Source organism: Aphis gossypii, chromosome 1 (assembly GCF_020184175.1).
Source record: "Aphis gossypii isolate Hap1 chromosome 1, ASM2018417v2, whole genome shotgun sequence".
Classification (NCBI taxonomy): domain Eukaryota; kingdom Metazoa; phylum Arthropoda; class Insecta; order Hemiptera; family Aphididae; genus Aphis; species Aphis gossypii.
In genome coordinates, this window is record NC_065530.1 from 60,091,245 (window position 1) to 60,106,798 (window position 15,554).

Consider the following 15,554-nt stretch of genomic DNA (forward strand, 5'->3'; position numbering starts at 1 on the left):
CTACTTACAATTACGATTCCTACCGGGCCTATCCCCACCATAACGAGTCAAGCTCTGCTTATAAGACATCATTAAGACTACTGCAATGCTCCTCATTTGAACATTTCTAATATTTTAAATTTACAGCATTTAGACTTTACATATGAGTCATTATTACTCATTATTCATTATCTATTCTATTGCAATAACAAATAATAATACTATAATACACATCCGACAATTTGTATTATATTCCTAATAGTTATTTTGATAGTAAATGTTTAAAATAAGATAATAAATAATATTATTTCAAACTGATTGAAGTCCAAATAAAAAAGTGATAGTTGTTTTATTTGCGAGATAGCTACTTAGTATCTCTTATATAATTAATTAGTATTAATTTACGATGTTTTTATTTATTGATTATAAGGAAGATCTGGACAAGTTAGCATCATGTTAATGCTCAAAAAATAATAATATAACACAGTCTATGCATAATAATATGATTAATAATTCATAAAATAATTTAATTATCAAACAATAACGATTGAGTACTATTAATAGCTTACATTTTTTTTTTTTTTGTTAGCTAGTAGCATAAACTATTATACAGCTCAACAATAAAAATATTAAAATATAATAATATGAAATTGAATTTTATGTAATTATCTTGCATATTAAAATGAAACAATGGCAATATTATGAAGTAAATGTACAAACGTGTAGATAGTTTAATAATTATAATTTATCTATTATTTACTTATAAGCACTTAATAAGTAATTATTATAATAAAGTCGTTAGAAAAGTCAGGAGAGCTTTCATAATAGTTGTGAACTCTGCAGGAATGAAAGAAGTAAATAAAGTTTTGATGTTTGGACAAAAATGGAGAAAATTTTGGTTAGATGAAGTAATTTGAGCCATGAGATGGTTTACCGGGATTGGTATTAAAATTTAAAAGTGGAGTTAGGAAAGTTATTATATTAATTTTTGGAGTGTACTTATAGGTAAGACGTAAGGGTAAGACACGTTTTCGTCGTATTTGTATATTGAACATTTTGAGTTTTCTATAAATCGAGCAGCCTTTATAATTCACTAAGCGACTACCATAGTATAGCGACATAACACCTAGCACTTAGTAGGAGAGTCTATTCACAAATTGCATATACATCACTCATTTCAGATCTGTGTTCTTCCGCACATCTTATACATCGTAAAATATAATCATAGTAACCATGCGTGTAAAGTGAGTATAAAGGACAGGTAGCGATGACAATGAGGTGGGCTTTTGGGTGGATAAGGTTTTTCGAAAACTATTTTGGTGTGTAGAAGAAAATCAATTTTATATAAGTCCAAGTTATTGGTTGCTTTTTTTAGGTCGACAAAAAATAGAGGCAAATGTGATTTGTTGGAGACGAGCTTAATATTATGAACGTAAGTAACTTGATGTCGCAATTCTAAGAGAGCGGAAAATGGAAATAATATCTTCGCATGAAGTAGAAATAAAGTGGAGATTATAAATCACCGCAGTTCGCATGTAATGAACTTTTAACATCTAGTTGGTAATTATGAAAACTGTAACTTTTCTCAATTATATAGATACCTATTTGTTCTGTTTCATTAGTAATCTGAACAGCTCATGGAAATAAGTGTGAAATGTGAATGATCAGGAACGATGAATGTGTTGTTTTACAGATAAATTCTGTAAAGTTAATAATTGATATCAAGTATAAGGTAAAATTGGAAAAATTACTCATCCCTTTGATATAAATTTGAAGTGGTTTTGGAAAAATTGTTTGAGAATGAGTTTGGGTATATATTGTTTGAAAGCTTGCTTTCATTTGAGCCATAATACGTAGCAAGAATTGAGTATTAATTTGGACTTGATAATAGTTTTTGTTTTTTATCCTTTATCTTGGGTGAGAGTGAAGATAATAGATTCTTTTTGCTTGAAGTTGAATTTTTATTTGTTTTATCATGATAATTGAACAATTGTTTATACCAATACCATTATACGTAACAGCAAATATAATTTCACAAGAAAAACCAATAATGGAACAAGCGAAAAGAAAGCTTACATATTTATTAAGTGAAAAAAAATAAGTTTGACAATTCATAAAACAGATTTATAATTTATTACCCCCTGCGTTTCCTCGCATAGTCGCATCCTTGCAGCAGACTACCTACGACTATACACTAAGTACAGATAAATAATATTGAGGTACTATCTCAAGGACCTTCGTGGACTAATACTAAACTCGTTAATTGATCTTTGTCCTAACTCCTAATTTTAATACTGTTTAAAAAAATAAATTGACAACATTATAATATTAGTGTATTAATATATAATATAGGTACGTCTATTTTAGAATTTTCCACAGACAATGTGTCATTATAAAATAAGTTTTTAACAATTTATTGTCACGAAAATGACAAACTACGAATTACTATATTATTATGTGACTATATAACTCATACGAATATACGATGATCATTGATCGTAATAGATTCACGACAGATCGATTGGATACTGATACCTACGTGATAGTACATTTTAATTTGTTCGATCATATATTCATAAAACAATTCGTTTATTCGTAACTATTATTTATAAATTTATAATAATATCATTAACTTATAAAAATAATGATTTTTAATTTATAAATTTATATTTTAAAAACGTTTTATTATTCGTACTACCTATATTGAAGTATTGTACATTTGTGCAGTGTGCACATATAGTTATTAGGTAGTTAGTATTATGGGAGTCGTACGCTGTATATATTTGTTTTTATTATAGGTATTTCGTATTTACTCTTCTCACATCGGAAATAAACGTTTTTTCGATGACTATACATTTTTTATTTTATTTTTATTATATGTTTGGACTGTTGCCTGTTGTGAATAATAATAATTGTTATGTACGACAATATTGTAATGGTACATTAATTTTATTCTGCTACGAGTGCTATGTGTGAGATCCGCGACTCTAATATTGTTATGTCTGAACGATCGAACGAAAGACAAATCACAACGATTGACGATTATCATCTGTGTTCAATGTTTATCGAGTAATTGCCAAGTATTCATAAGATAATAAATTGCGTTCGATTTATTTAAAAACAAATGAACCATTGTGTATTTGTGTCGAAAACAAACGTTTCTTTTATAAGACTATTGAGATCGTTTTCAATTTCAATCAAATGCATTTTGTTATTATTATTGTGTATACCTATAATGGTAATATAATGGTAAAAAGCCCTGTACCTACTAAATACATAACACTTTTTTATTATACCTAGTGTACATTTTATAATTTTAAATTTTTATATACTTTTATATCATAATTCATAATAATATTTAATAAAATAATACACCAAATATTTTAGACTATATAGGTATAAATATAATACATTTGAAATATAAAAGATTAATGTATAAAACAGAAAAAATAATTGTCATTTGACTTTATCTTAAAACCTTTTTAAAATTTGTAGCTATAAGTAATTGTATATTTTATTTTTATTTTTATTGAACTATTTATTATGTACCTATATTTTTATTTATGGTTTATATTTTGTGATTTTTAACTGTAATTTTAGATTCTGAACAAAGTGATGGATGTATTGATTTTACAATGATGTGTGTTTTTTGTGTGTTTGTGTACAGCATAACTAGTCGAAATAATGTCATAATAGGTACTTGTATATTTTGTGATTTTTAACAGTGATATAATAAGTTATTGTTTTGTATCATATTTTAGATGTAATTTATTTCATAGTTACCTTTTAATAAAATAAATATATTACCTAGCATAATAAATTAGATGCATAATATTATAATAGATTATGGATATGTTAAGGTGTGTTGAATAGAAAAATGTAATGATTATAATATAATATATTATATAAATCATAATAAAAAAGAATAATTATGTATTTAGTTGGTATAGGGCTTTTTTTTCTAGATTTCCTATAATAGTAGTACCTACTATAGTATAGTATCAAAAATGTGATAACATTGATATTTATATAATTATATAAATTTATAAATATAATATACTATATAGTATAGCCTATATTATATCGTTATGTCTCTTTCAATTTTTTGTTGAGCAGACACTATTCAACTATTGTGATATAAATATAAATAATAACATGCCATTGGATAAAGAATAAATATGTACATCACATAGATTACAAAAGGTAAATCTTTTGATGTTGTGAGTTGTACATTAAACGCATAATATAAGGAATTTAAAGTGTACGTCATTTTCGGTTTGTTGAATTCCCGGAATGTTGATCTTGTAAAAACGAAAAACACCCCTAGGGGCTAGGAAAGATGATATCAAAATGCTGAAACACGGTTCATTCACGATTTTTTGAAGGATAGATTTCCAGGTACTTATATACAACCTATAACTTAATCTCTGAAATCGTTTTTATTCCATGTATCTATAGGGATTTATTGGTTAATTATAATTTCTAAGGCTTAGAATCTAAGCTATACGTATATCTATAAAGTTTTTCAACATCTGACACTGGTTTTTAGATTATATATACCACAGATATAGATAATAAACTAATAATATAATATCTACAACTGTGGTATATATCCAATTAATTTGTAAAGAATCCCGTATAATAATATTTTTTTTTATAAAATATAACAAATAATAATGGAGAACACATTGCTATTCTTTCGGATATAATTATCTCGAGGTCTGAGTATTATACCTAAATAGTAAATATTTTATTACACTGATTCAAAACACAATAATTCTACTGTAGACACTAATATTTTCAACGTTAACTAATATTATGTTGGCAAGTTTATTAAATTAAAATAACATTTTTTTTTTTTTTTTTTATTCACCAATAATTTGACCCTTATAATATAATTTTATAACTAGAAGTAGATTATTAATATAATAAATAAATTAAATTAGCTAAAATACATTTCAAAACCTTTTAGACTATTTGTATACAAGTGAACTTCTAAAAGAATTCATAAATAAACCCCTATGACCTAAGCTATACGATTCATTAAGTTTCATTAATAAATGCTGGTAGAGCAGTTGTAGACATATTAATAAGGGATAATATATTGTATAACATAGGTAAGCACTACATTTTATATCCGTATATAGACATACACTCTATACACAATGTTATATGTAGTATAAATGTTATGTATAAAGTATAATAATGAGAACTAGATTTTTATTTTTAAATACAATAAAATACAATATTAAAACGTTTGAAAACAAAATACGAAGCAACATACATCGTTAATATTGTATTTATTTAATCACAAAAACATTAAAGAATAATATCAAAGATAAGAATAATTTCATTAGATACTAAAATGTAACAGTAGTAATAAATTTTAATTTATATAATAGAAGTATAATAGGTACTTATACCTTATAAAATTATAATAGAACTGAGAACGTTCTAATGAGTAAAACTAGATTCACACTATCACACTATTAAATAGATACAGTTGTATACTCGTACACATACTGTGTGGCGTAGAATTGAATATTATAAATATTGTGTTTTAGTGTGCATAGTATCAAAGAACAAGTATATAGGTACATAATTGTTATTTGTAGATATATATTTTTGTGAAATAAAATTAACTGTTTCATATCTAGGAGTTTTATCTGATACATAAATATATCAATAAATATTACTTTATAATATTATAAGTATATGTAGTCCAGTTTATAAATAAAATTATCAAATAAAAATTGGCCCACCATGTATTATACATTGTATCATTATTCATTTATATCAAAAACCTTGCTATATACAAGCTACATTTGAGGGCGAAGACCTATAATTACTTATGTACGTGAAACATGCGGTTTTTAATGAAAGCCGAAAGGTAATGACAACAGATAGGCAGTATTCGAAAGAAAGATAAATATTTTCAGCCAAATTTATATGATACCAAATTAAGAACGTTGTAAAGTAGGAAAAATGATGAACCGTGCAGACTGTTACTGTCAGACGAACCCAATATTTCATTATATTTAAAATTTAAGAGAATGGAATGGTTTGGTCACGTATGAAGATATCATAAAAACAGTACTAACTGAAATCATATAGATGAAAAGATCAACGGTACACCACGTACAAAGTGGAAAGATGCTGAAAATAATGATATCAAAATGTTGAGAATAAATGTGTCAATTGACCAGGCATTTAATAGGGAAAGATATAGAGAATTGCTTGTAGCAGCTTCAGGTCTTAAAAAACCTTTTATTTAAGAGAAAAAATATCATTGTAATATGATTATCCTATATTACTAAATCTAATCAGCATGGTTTTAATTTTATCTGTCGCTAAATATGCTATACACAAGCGAAGGTGCATAAAAAAAGTCATCTGATGTCCCGGCTTAGGGAATTCAAAATCTAGCAAAGTAGCAACCAATTATTCATAAATCATAACATATAGGATTGACTATTGAATTTTGATTATTATTCATTATTATTTACTAGTTACTTATTTACTAGCTATTGTAGCTGTGAATATAACTAATAAGTGCATTTTAGTACAATATAAATTAGTAACATTAGTAATAATAATTACAATCATCATGAATCAGTTTAAACTTTAAAACATATTTTTGAATCCTAACCTTACTTAACTCTGAAATTGCCAATTTTATATGGTTAAAAGAAAATAACAACATTTCATAAATTTTGTAAATAAAATTGGTTTGAAAATTGTTTTTTAATTGTTTTTTTTTTTTAGTAAAAATTTAAATAAATAGTTTAAATTAGAGAAATAGATTGAAGCGCAAAAACTGTTATTAAATAATTAAAGTAATTATACTAATTTTAAATAATATTATGTTATGATGCTTAATATGTGGGCTAGCTAAAATGTTGTCATTGTAATATTGTATTAAAATAAAATGTTAGTTATCGCTATATTTTATGATTCATAACAGTCATTTGCATTCTTGAATAGTTGTGTCATGTATTTTAAATTTTAATATTTTGAAACATCTTATTGTTTATAAGCTAGTAAATAGTAAATACAGTAATCACTAATAAATACTATAATATACAATTCATAGTTCATAGTTCAAACTATCATAGTTGATAGCAGATAGGTATATGTAAGTGATTGACAATTGTGTGAACAAAAAATGTTTGATCAATATCGTTTGTTAGTACCTATACTTATATATGTGGCTTATTTACGCGCACTGAAAATGGACGCTGTAACTCAAAAGGCAATGACAAAAAAGTCAAACTTGTAAGTATTACGGGTAGTTTTATATATTAGTGTGCCTCTTTGTATACGTGTATAGAAAGCATGAAAAAAAATATATTTTATATACGAACAATGTCTTTTTTATATTGCGTGATGTGTAATTTATATATATATATTTGTATAATATTTACGGCGTATATGCCGAAAATAGCGTGTTTTTAGTAAATAACAAAATGAATTGAATAATGCTGGTGACAGTTTTTGATGTACGAAGCCGTAAGTGCAATATTAAAGTATATTATTGGTGTTTAGTTTCATGCGTTGTATTGTAGAGAAATTCGTTTTAAAAATATTTCGTTGTTATCGTAATACGCACTAGCAGTAGCCAATAAGCTAGTTCGTCTATTTTACCAAATTAAAAGGTAAGTTAGTAGAAGTAGCCAATATAGACACAAACATTTAGAGTTATAGAATATAATCATTTTTTTAAATGGTACAAATAATTACAATAACGTATGTAATTTTATGCATTAGGTAGACGGTAGACCTATAATATAACGTATATTGTATACCAACCAGTCCAGGATACTACAGCACCTTAGCACACCCTATTCAGTCCAATCAGTCCACCTCTAGTAGTATGAATTTTTGATTATTTAAGATTCTAATAAAAAATTATAAGGTATACATTATTTTCCTATAATTTCATAATTAGGGGAAGGTGAGCAGAAACGTACTACTAACTTCTAAGCACTGTAGAGCTTACAAAATTTTAAGAATTTGAAATTGGATTGAGTAATTAAATTACAAATATTGTTATCTTCAATAATATTTAAGCATTTTTAAAAATTTTTAACATCAGCTTAAAAAAAAATCCAAATTTTGAAAGTACCTACTTATAAATACGATTTTTCCCCATAGTTGGGGCAAAACCGTATTAGTCTTGGTCCTTTTAGCAATACCGTATGATAATTTTATGATCTTAAATAGTAAAAATATAATCGGTGATACACAATATCCTTATTAAAAAATGTTTAATAACACAAATTATTGTTAAATAATTTATTTTTTATAAAATAATTATGACTTATTATAATATACAAGTATCGCGAGCGTTCGTACGCAGCGGCGAGCGGGGATATGGAGTAGAAATTTATTTTAAATACCTACTGTTATAGAGATTTTCATGTTTAACTGATTTATTTAGTTTTCATAAATATTTATATTTTTGACTCATTATCATTGTAGACACTAGACAGCTTGCATACTGGCATACATTTTTGCCCCACAGTTAGTGGCTTTAAATTAACAGTAATTAAGTAGGTAAAAATAAAAATAATATTACTCGAAATTATATTATTAAATAATCTGTACTTATTTTTTCGTAATTTAAAATGATTTTTATACAAATCCAACAAGATTAAGAATGAACATTTTTAATTATAATATGAAGAAAAAAATGTGATTATACATACCTATTTTATGATAATAGAAATTTTAGCGGGAATTTATTAGAACTGAAGTAAATTTTTGTCAATAACAATAAAACATACGGTCATGGATAAATAAACATCAATACATTTTTTTTTTTTTTTGACTCAATGCCTCAATGTTCAGAAAACCTTACCAGTTACCATACGGTTTTCCTCTACTTAAAAAATAATGCAAAATATATTGAATTATGTATTTTTTGAGAAAATACTGGGGTCCGGGGGTATAAATTATTTTGCACTTTAAGTCATATTGAAATGTTAACTAAAGGAAATCAGGAACTAAAGTTTCAAGAGGATCTAAACAATGGCCACCAGCAAAAACAGTAAATTCAAAACGCAAGCAATTATCTGAACTTAATTCAACCAAGTTAATGTCAAAAGTGAAACCTATCATCCCTCCGAACTTTGTAGATAATTTATTTAAGCAAACAAGATTTACAAAGTAAGTATACCTCGTTTTAATTCTTATAAAGTATAAATACAATATATTATGTACCTTGTACCTATCTATATTTGTTTTTAATATGTATAAGTACCTATGTTACAATTTATTACAAACATATTATGAACTACCCTTCTTATAGTTTTATTCAGCTATAATCCCCTTAAATTGTATTTTTTTTTTTTAACTGCAATAATCTTTATCTTTTTATTATACATCATATTATTAGAATGTGAGGCGATTTCTTATGACAGTTATATCTGAAGTTCTACTGGACTGATTTTTATGATTTCTTTTTCTAATGAAGTACTCGGTGTGCAGATGAGCTATCAAAAGATAAAATTATTTATATATTAATAACCTAACCTATCATAAAATTATTTAAATAGTTATAACTTATAAGAAGTAGGTATAAAGTTTGCCGTAAAAATAATTTTTATTAAAAATCAATAGCAACAATTTATAAATAATTTATTTTTAAATAAAAAAATTAAATTAAAATAAAATAAAACTTATTTTTACCAATTTCAACCCTTTAAAATAAAAAAATTTTAAAATCCTTTCTTAATGCACGGTGAAATTATAATATTAATCTATCATCGAAATTTAAATTCAATAACTCAAATAGCTTCGGCTCTGCGTTGATTATAAATTGTTGCTATTGGTTTTTAATAAAAATTAGTTGTAATAATAAAGTAATGAATGTGTCAAAACATAAGTCAGGTTGTTATACCAACTGTATAAAAACCACGAAGTTGCACATTATTGTATCTTATCAACGTAGTAAAAAAAAACATTGATATAACTGTGAAATTTAAGGGTTAGAAATTATAAGCTTACGGACACATCTAGTGGGGTCCACAATCCACCACAAGTGAATTGCCTACCTGATAATATACTCAGAGCCGTGTTAAGGGGGGGGACAAAGGGGGCAATTGCCCTCGGGCGCCTTAATTTTGTAAAAGTAAGGAGGCGCCTGTATTTGCGATTAATATGCTACCTATGGCCCAAAATGAAATTTTGCCCCGGGGCGTTGAATTATACTTGACACGGCTCTGAATATACTGCTTACTTAATCATAAAAGAGTCAAAGTTTGGAATTTTTAACGGGATCAGCTAGTAGATACTTAAACTGTGACATTTTTGTACTTTATACAATTATTTGTAACATTTTAGGAAAGAAATCGTTGGATTATGCAAGCTATTCAAAAAACTTGTCGCTATTTATGGCGCTGAATCAACATCTTCGGTAGCAGCAATGAGTTCGGTTGCTTTAATAACGATTCCAACGCAGGTTATTTGCCATACATACATATGTTATTTATATTTTTTCTCATTTATAATTTAGTTTTTATGTAGGGTTTTGACAGGTTAATGTTCAGAGAATTCCTGCAAAACGAATTCGGAATTACAACCGAGGAGATCTTAACAGATCGCATATTTTGTTTTTTTGATCAACGAAATGACGGTGTCATACACGAAGATGAATGGATAACTGGGTTGTCGGTGTTGCTAAAAGGCACTCAAGACGAACGAATTAAATATACGTTCACAATATATGACCTAAATAATGATGGATTTATAACGAAAGAAGAGATATTCAGTTTATTAAGGTTTAATAATCCGGCTGTATATTATTAATAATACCTAAACATAGACACATAGTTAAAATGTTACACAGGTACTATATTCATAAGTTAATAAATAACAGTATTTCGCGTTTCAGGAACTGTTTGGTCAAACATCCGCAGGACGAGGATCCAGATGAAGGTGTAAGAGAACTTGTCGACATTGTACTGCGCAAAATGGATTGTGACAATGATACAAAACTTTCGTTTGAAGATTTTTCTACGTCGGTCATCAAACAATCATTACTGCTTGAAGCTTTTGGACAATGTTTACCTTCTAGAGAAATTTCAGAGAACTTTTTAAACTCAATTAACAGTGTGCAGTAAATATTAATTGATAATTGATATGACTTTAATAAGTAACCAGCAGAACAATGGAATTATTTAGAAATCTCGTTCCATACATTATTATTATGAGATATTTTATTTAAAATTTATATTATAATCAAAATAATTTTATTAGTTATTACTTATTAAATAACGTAGACTAAGTTACATGAAATTATCAAAATCTATACTAGACGATAAAAATGCATTAAATAAGAAGTGCAACATACTAACATACATCTTTTTTTTCAAGTGATCAAAGGATGTTAAATACATTTTTAGTCTCAAGAAATACATTTTCTTAGGAAAAGCTTTACATAAAAATCTAAATTATTATAATCCTTTAATCTTTATACATATAATTTATTTAAATACATACTCATTTAAAATGTATTTTATCTGTACTCACAATTTAAATATGCATAACAAAAATATACACATATAAAATATAAATGAAATCAACTATAACAAAATAGGTCCTATGTTTTATATAAAATAATGTATATATATTTGGGTTATGTTAAATAAATCTAGTGAAATTTAAAAAATGATTTATTATATTTTTATTGATTTTATATTTTAAATCACTTAGATCATTATTTTTTATTGCATGATATAAAATCAATTAATCTTATTACTACCAAAGTAAAATATAAGCTAAATATATTGACTCAACTTAAATAAAAAGTATATAAATTATATTGTTCACTATTATTGCTAATTTCAGAATACAACAGATTCTGTATCAATATTATAGATAATTATGGAATAGTACAATAATAATATAAATTATTTTCTTTACTAAATGAAGATTTACTTAAAAATAATTAATATAATATGGATAAGCTATTACATACAGTTGTGTATTCTTGGTTAGAAAAATATGTTACAAATTACTAATTTCTCAACACAATAAAATTTACATTGTTATTAAAAAATTGTATTCGTATTATGTATGAATATGAAATAAATTATCTACATGAAGAAAATTTCCAGTTAAAATTATTTAAATTTGGTATTTTTGTTTATTTTTAGCCTACAAAATATTGAATTAACATTAATCAATATATACTATGAATCAAACAGAAATATAAATTAAAAATATTTCTTTTTGCATCTAATTATTTATAATATTTTTCATTAAAAAAATACAATAAATAATATAACTATATAATGTTTTGATGTACAATTATTGTTTTATTAATTTGATATACATACAAATATATTTTAAAAATGCAATAATTATGAACTAGCAAAAGTTTAAATATAAAATATATTATAATTAATTATTACACTTATATTTTCACTTTACAGTCTCACTAATGATAAAAGTAAAATTAATAGTAATTTTTTATTAGATGTTATTTTAATCCAATTAACAACCCACATAAAAACTATTTTTCTTTTGGCACAATTTTTTCTTTATCCTTATCTTTAGCAGCAGCAATTGTACTAGGTGTAATACCAGCAGCAGCAGCTATGTTACCAATACTACAAGTATCTCCTGTTTCTAGTTGTTTTAATAGACGAAATAGAGCTGATGCTTCCCGAATTTGAATGAAATCAATACAAAATGCTTGGACTTCAATAAATAATTCCTAAAAGAAATAAAAGTAATTTTTGAAAATTCTTTACTAATTAAACAATTATAATAATTCACTTAAAAGTTTATTAAAACTTTTAAAATTAATAAAACATACTAAACATAGAAAACAATAAAAAAAATTATTTATTTACAAATGAGTTGTTACCTGCACATTGATTATTTTGTTTCTAATGAGAGATTGCAGGAAAACACATACTAAACGAACTAATCGGTTTTGCATATATTGATCCTTAATAGTTTCACATGCTACAATACAATTTGATATGTATAGATGTACAAATTCAGTTGGAAGTTCTACAGTAGTAGTTAATCTATTGAATAATACATAAACTTATTAAATAATAATAATAATAATAATGATGATGATGATGACATACCGATTAACCACTTCCATTGAGTGCAAAGACATTTCCATATTAACTAAGACGGAAAAGTAATCAGTAATGCAATGTGATTGCATTAGTTTTAGTAATACTTCAATAGCTATTAGAGGGTTATTTTCAACTAAATCTGGTAACTACAAAATTAAAATGCAAAAAAAAAATTATTATTGATCATATAAGCATTAATACATGGTAAGTAACCCGGCTTACTTTACAAGGTGTAAGACCAATATGATAAACTAGTTTTGGATCATTTCCAAGTTCAGCTAAAAGATGCTGTTGTTGCTGTAAGGTTAAAGGTGTTTTAAGAGCTTTAGTCATAAGTTCTCGTGCTTCGGTAGCAGCACTGGTAGATACACACATTGTTTTATCATACATAATTTGGTGATTTGATCGACTACTCATGTTCATCCATACCATCTACAAAAATATCCAATCACAGTAATAACAAAAATGATTTATTTAATAATTCATTATTTAGTTCTTACTTCTTCTTTGCACACATACAATGGTGGTACAAGTCGCATCATTTCTGGTTTAAAATTGTGTGAAACATATGATTTTGGTCCACTTATTAACATTTCTAAAACTTGTTTTGCTCCTTCTTTTGATCTATAACATAAAAATACAAATTTAATAACTATAACAGTTTTATAGTTTAATATCTTACTCAGTTTTTTGAGGATCAGGTATGATAACTGGAAGGGAACTTTTTGCTGTTCGTGGAAGATTTTTTCGACGCTCTTTAATTGTATTGAGAATTGTTGCTGTATTTACTACAGGTTTACTGGGATCACTGCGAGCTGTTAATACTTGTTTAGCAGATTTTCGTAATAACTCTTTAGAATTTTGAGACATTATTAAATTAGAAAGAAATATTTTAACAGGCATAGTTAAAACCGGCAAATCACCAACATATTCATTTTTTCCAACTTTTTTATGCTGTAAATAAAATGTAGTAAATATTAATGTTTATCATTAACATAGTTACATACAAAATTATATCTTACCAAGAGATGCATAAAAATAGGTGCTAAAGGATTAGTTGCTATCGGTTCATTTCGGTATAGTTCATAACATAATATTATAGCAGCAAATTTTTGGGTTTGATTCAATAAGAAATCAGAATGTTGAATCAGCATAAGTAAAGTACAGCCAACTAAAGTGAATAATATATATTATATTTAATAAATTAAGATGAATAAAAATAAAATAAATATTAAAATATTGTCTATAGAGTGGTTAACTATTAATTTTAAATATGTATTAATGGTAATAAGGATTACCTCTTAAATTTTAATAAATATAATTCTACAAGATAAATATAGTAAGATATAAATTTATGTTTATTATTCCCTAGGATTGTAATGAAAGATATTATAATAATATTAATACATTATTAACATAAGAACATAAATTACCTACATACATTATTACATTTTAAGTAAAAATGTGTAAGTTAAATTTGTACGATTATTATCATCTTAATTATGTATTTTTACTAAAATATTGAGAGTATTATATTAAGTTTTATCATTTACCTTTAAAATTATCTTCTCGTTTGAAAAATTGGTGTAGTTGTGAAACTAGATACTCAAGTGTTTGATTTTCAACAGTTTCTTCACTGAGTATACTGTGGGAACAAGTAATTTATTATGAAATTAAATACAATTAATGTTAAAAGTTAATATTATAAATGTAGTTTATACCTCATAAGAGTAGATAATTGGTTAACAGAGAGATACATTCTGTAGGTATGAATAATGGTAGCTAAACTATGCTTATTTATTCAATAAAGATACTTAAGAATATTTCACAGTAAAATTCTGTTGTATCTTACATAAATAAAATAAATAAATTAGACTGATAAATTGTAATTTTAATGAAAAAGAAAATAATAATTTGCAATTATTAGTTTTAAATAAACAGTCGTGTAATATACACTTAAGTGTAAAATATATAAACATTAAACATTTCACTAATCATTTGATAAGAATTGATTATTCATTGTTGCCAACATAAACATTTAATAAATATAAATTTATATTTTCACGGAAATTCAACTGCTTGTAAAAATATTCCAAATTTCAAAAGAGAACATATTATAAGCAAAATTTTGAAATGTTTGGAAAACTTATTTGAATAACAACTATCAACTACTATAGGAAGTTTTTATTAGTTACTAGTTAGCAATTGTATAATATAGTAAATGTTAAGTAATTAGGGTAAGAAAATAAATTATATTACAAGGTTAGTAAATCATTAATTAAATTTATTATTAATTTTCTTATAATAATATAATTTTTAAACTAACGTAGGTACTGTAACATAGGTACCAGGTACCTAATTAAGAGTTTTAGACTAAAGTTTACTTATATTTCAGTATTCGAATAAAGGTTTTAAGTTGTAGCTTATAATAATAATTATTATATTATAATATTTTGTTTCTTTTGGAATATTTGT

General features: G+C 25.3%; 2 protein-coding genes across 2 annotated transcripts; one reads left to right on the plus strand and one right to left on the minus strand.

Annotated features, from left to right (window-relative positions):
• The first annotated feature begins 7,005 nt into the window (after window positions 1–7,005).
• Window positions 7,006–12,140, plus strand: LOC114124735 (calaxin-like). Its single transcript, XM_050197638.1, has 5 exons — window positions 7,006–7,254; window positions 8,974–9,147; window positions 10,324–10,441; window positions 10,507–10,760; window positions 10,874–12,140. The coding sequence occupies exons 1-5, from the start codon at window positions 7,145–7,147 to the stop codon at window positions 11,100–11,102; spliced, it is 885 nt and encodes a 294-aa protein (XP_050053595.1). The 5' UTR covers window positions 7,006–7,144; the 3' UTR covers window positions 11,103–12,140.
• A 136-nt stretch (window positions 12,141–12,276) lies between these two features.
• On the minus strand, window positions 12,277–15,021 carry LOC114124731 (CCR4-NOT transcription complex subunit 11). The gene is made up of 9 exons (XM_050197634.1): window positions 14,801–15,021; window positions 14,633–14,724; window positions 14,102–14,250; window positions 13,762–14,033; window positions 13,580–13,703; window positions 13,302–13,511; window positions 13,086–13,225; window positions 12,854–13,019; window positions 12,277–12,700 (listed from the first exon to the last, which is right to left on the minus strand). The coding sequence occupies exons 1-9, from the start codon at window positions 14,836–14,838 to the stop codon at window positions 12,497–12,499; spliced, it is 1,395 nt and encodes a 464-aa protein (XP_050053591.1). The 5' UTR covers window positions 14,839–15,021; the 3' UTR covers window positions 12,277–12,496.
• Between the last annotated feature and the right edge of the window lie 533 nt (window positions 15,022–15,554).

Coding starts and splice junctions, on each gene's coding strand:
- LOC114124731 (XM_050197634.1), bottom strand. CDS start 14,838: ATGTATCTCTCTGTTAACCAATTATCTACTCTTATGAG. Junction 14,725..14,800: donor CAATTATCTACTCTTATGAG/GTATAAACTACA, acceptor TTGTTCCCACAG/TATACTCAGTGAAGAAACTG. Junction 14,251..14,632: donor ACGAGAAGATAATTTTAAAG/GTAAATGATAAA, acceptor TATTCACTTTAG/TTGGCTGTACTTTACTTATG.
- LOC114124735 (XM_050197638.1), top strand. CDS start 7,145: ATGTTTGATCAATATCGTTTGTTAGTACCTATACTTATATATGTGGCT. Junction 10,442..10,506: donor TAATAACGATTCCAACGCAG/GTTATTTGCCAT, acceptor GTTTTTATGTAG/GGTTTTGACAGGTTAATGTT. Junction 10,761..10,873: donor GAGATATTCAGTTTATTAAG/GTTTAATAATCC, acceptor TTCGCGTTTCAG/GAACTGTTTGGTCAAACATC.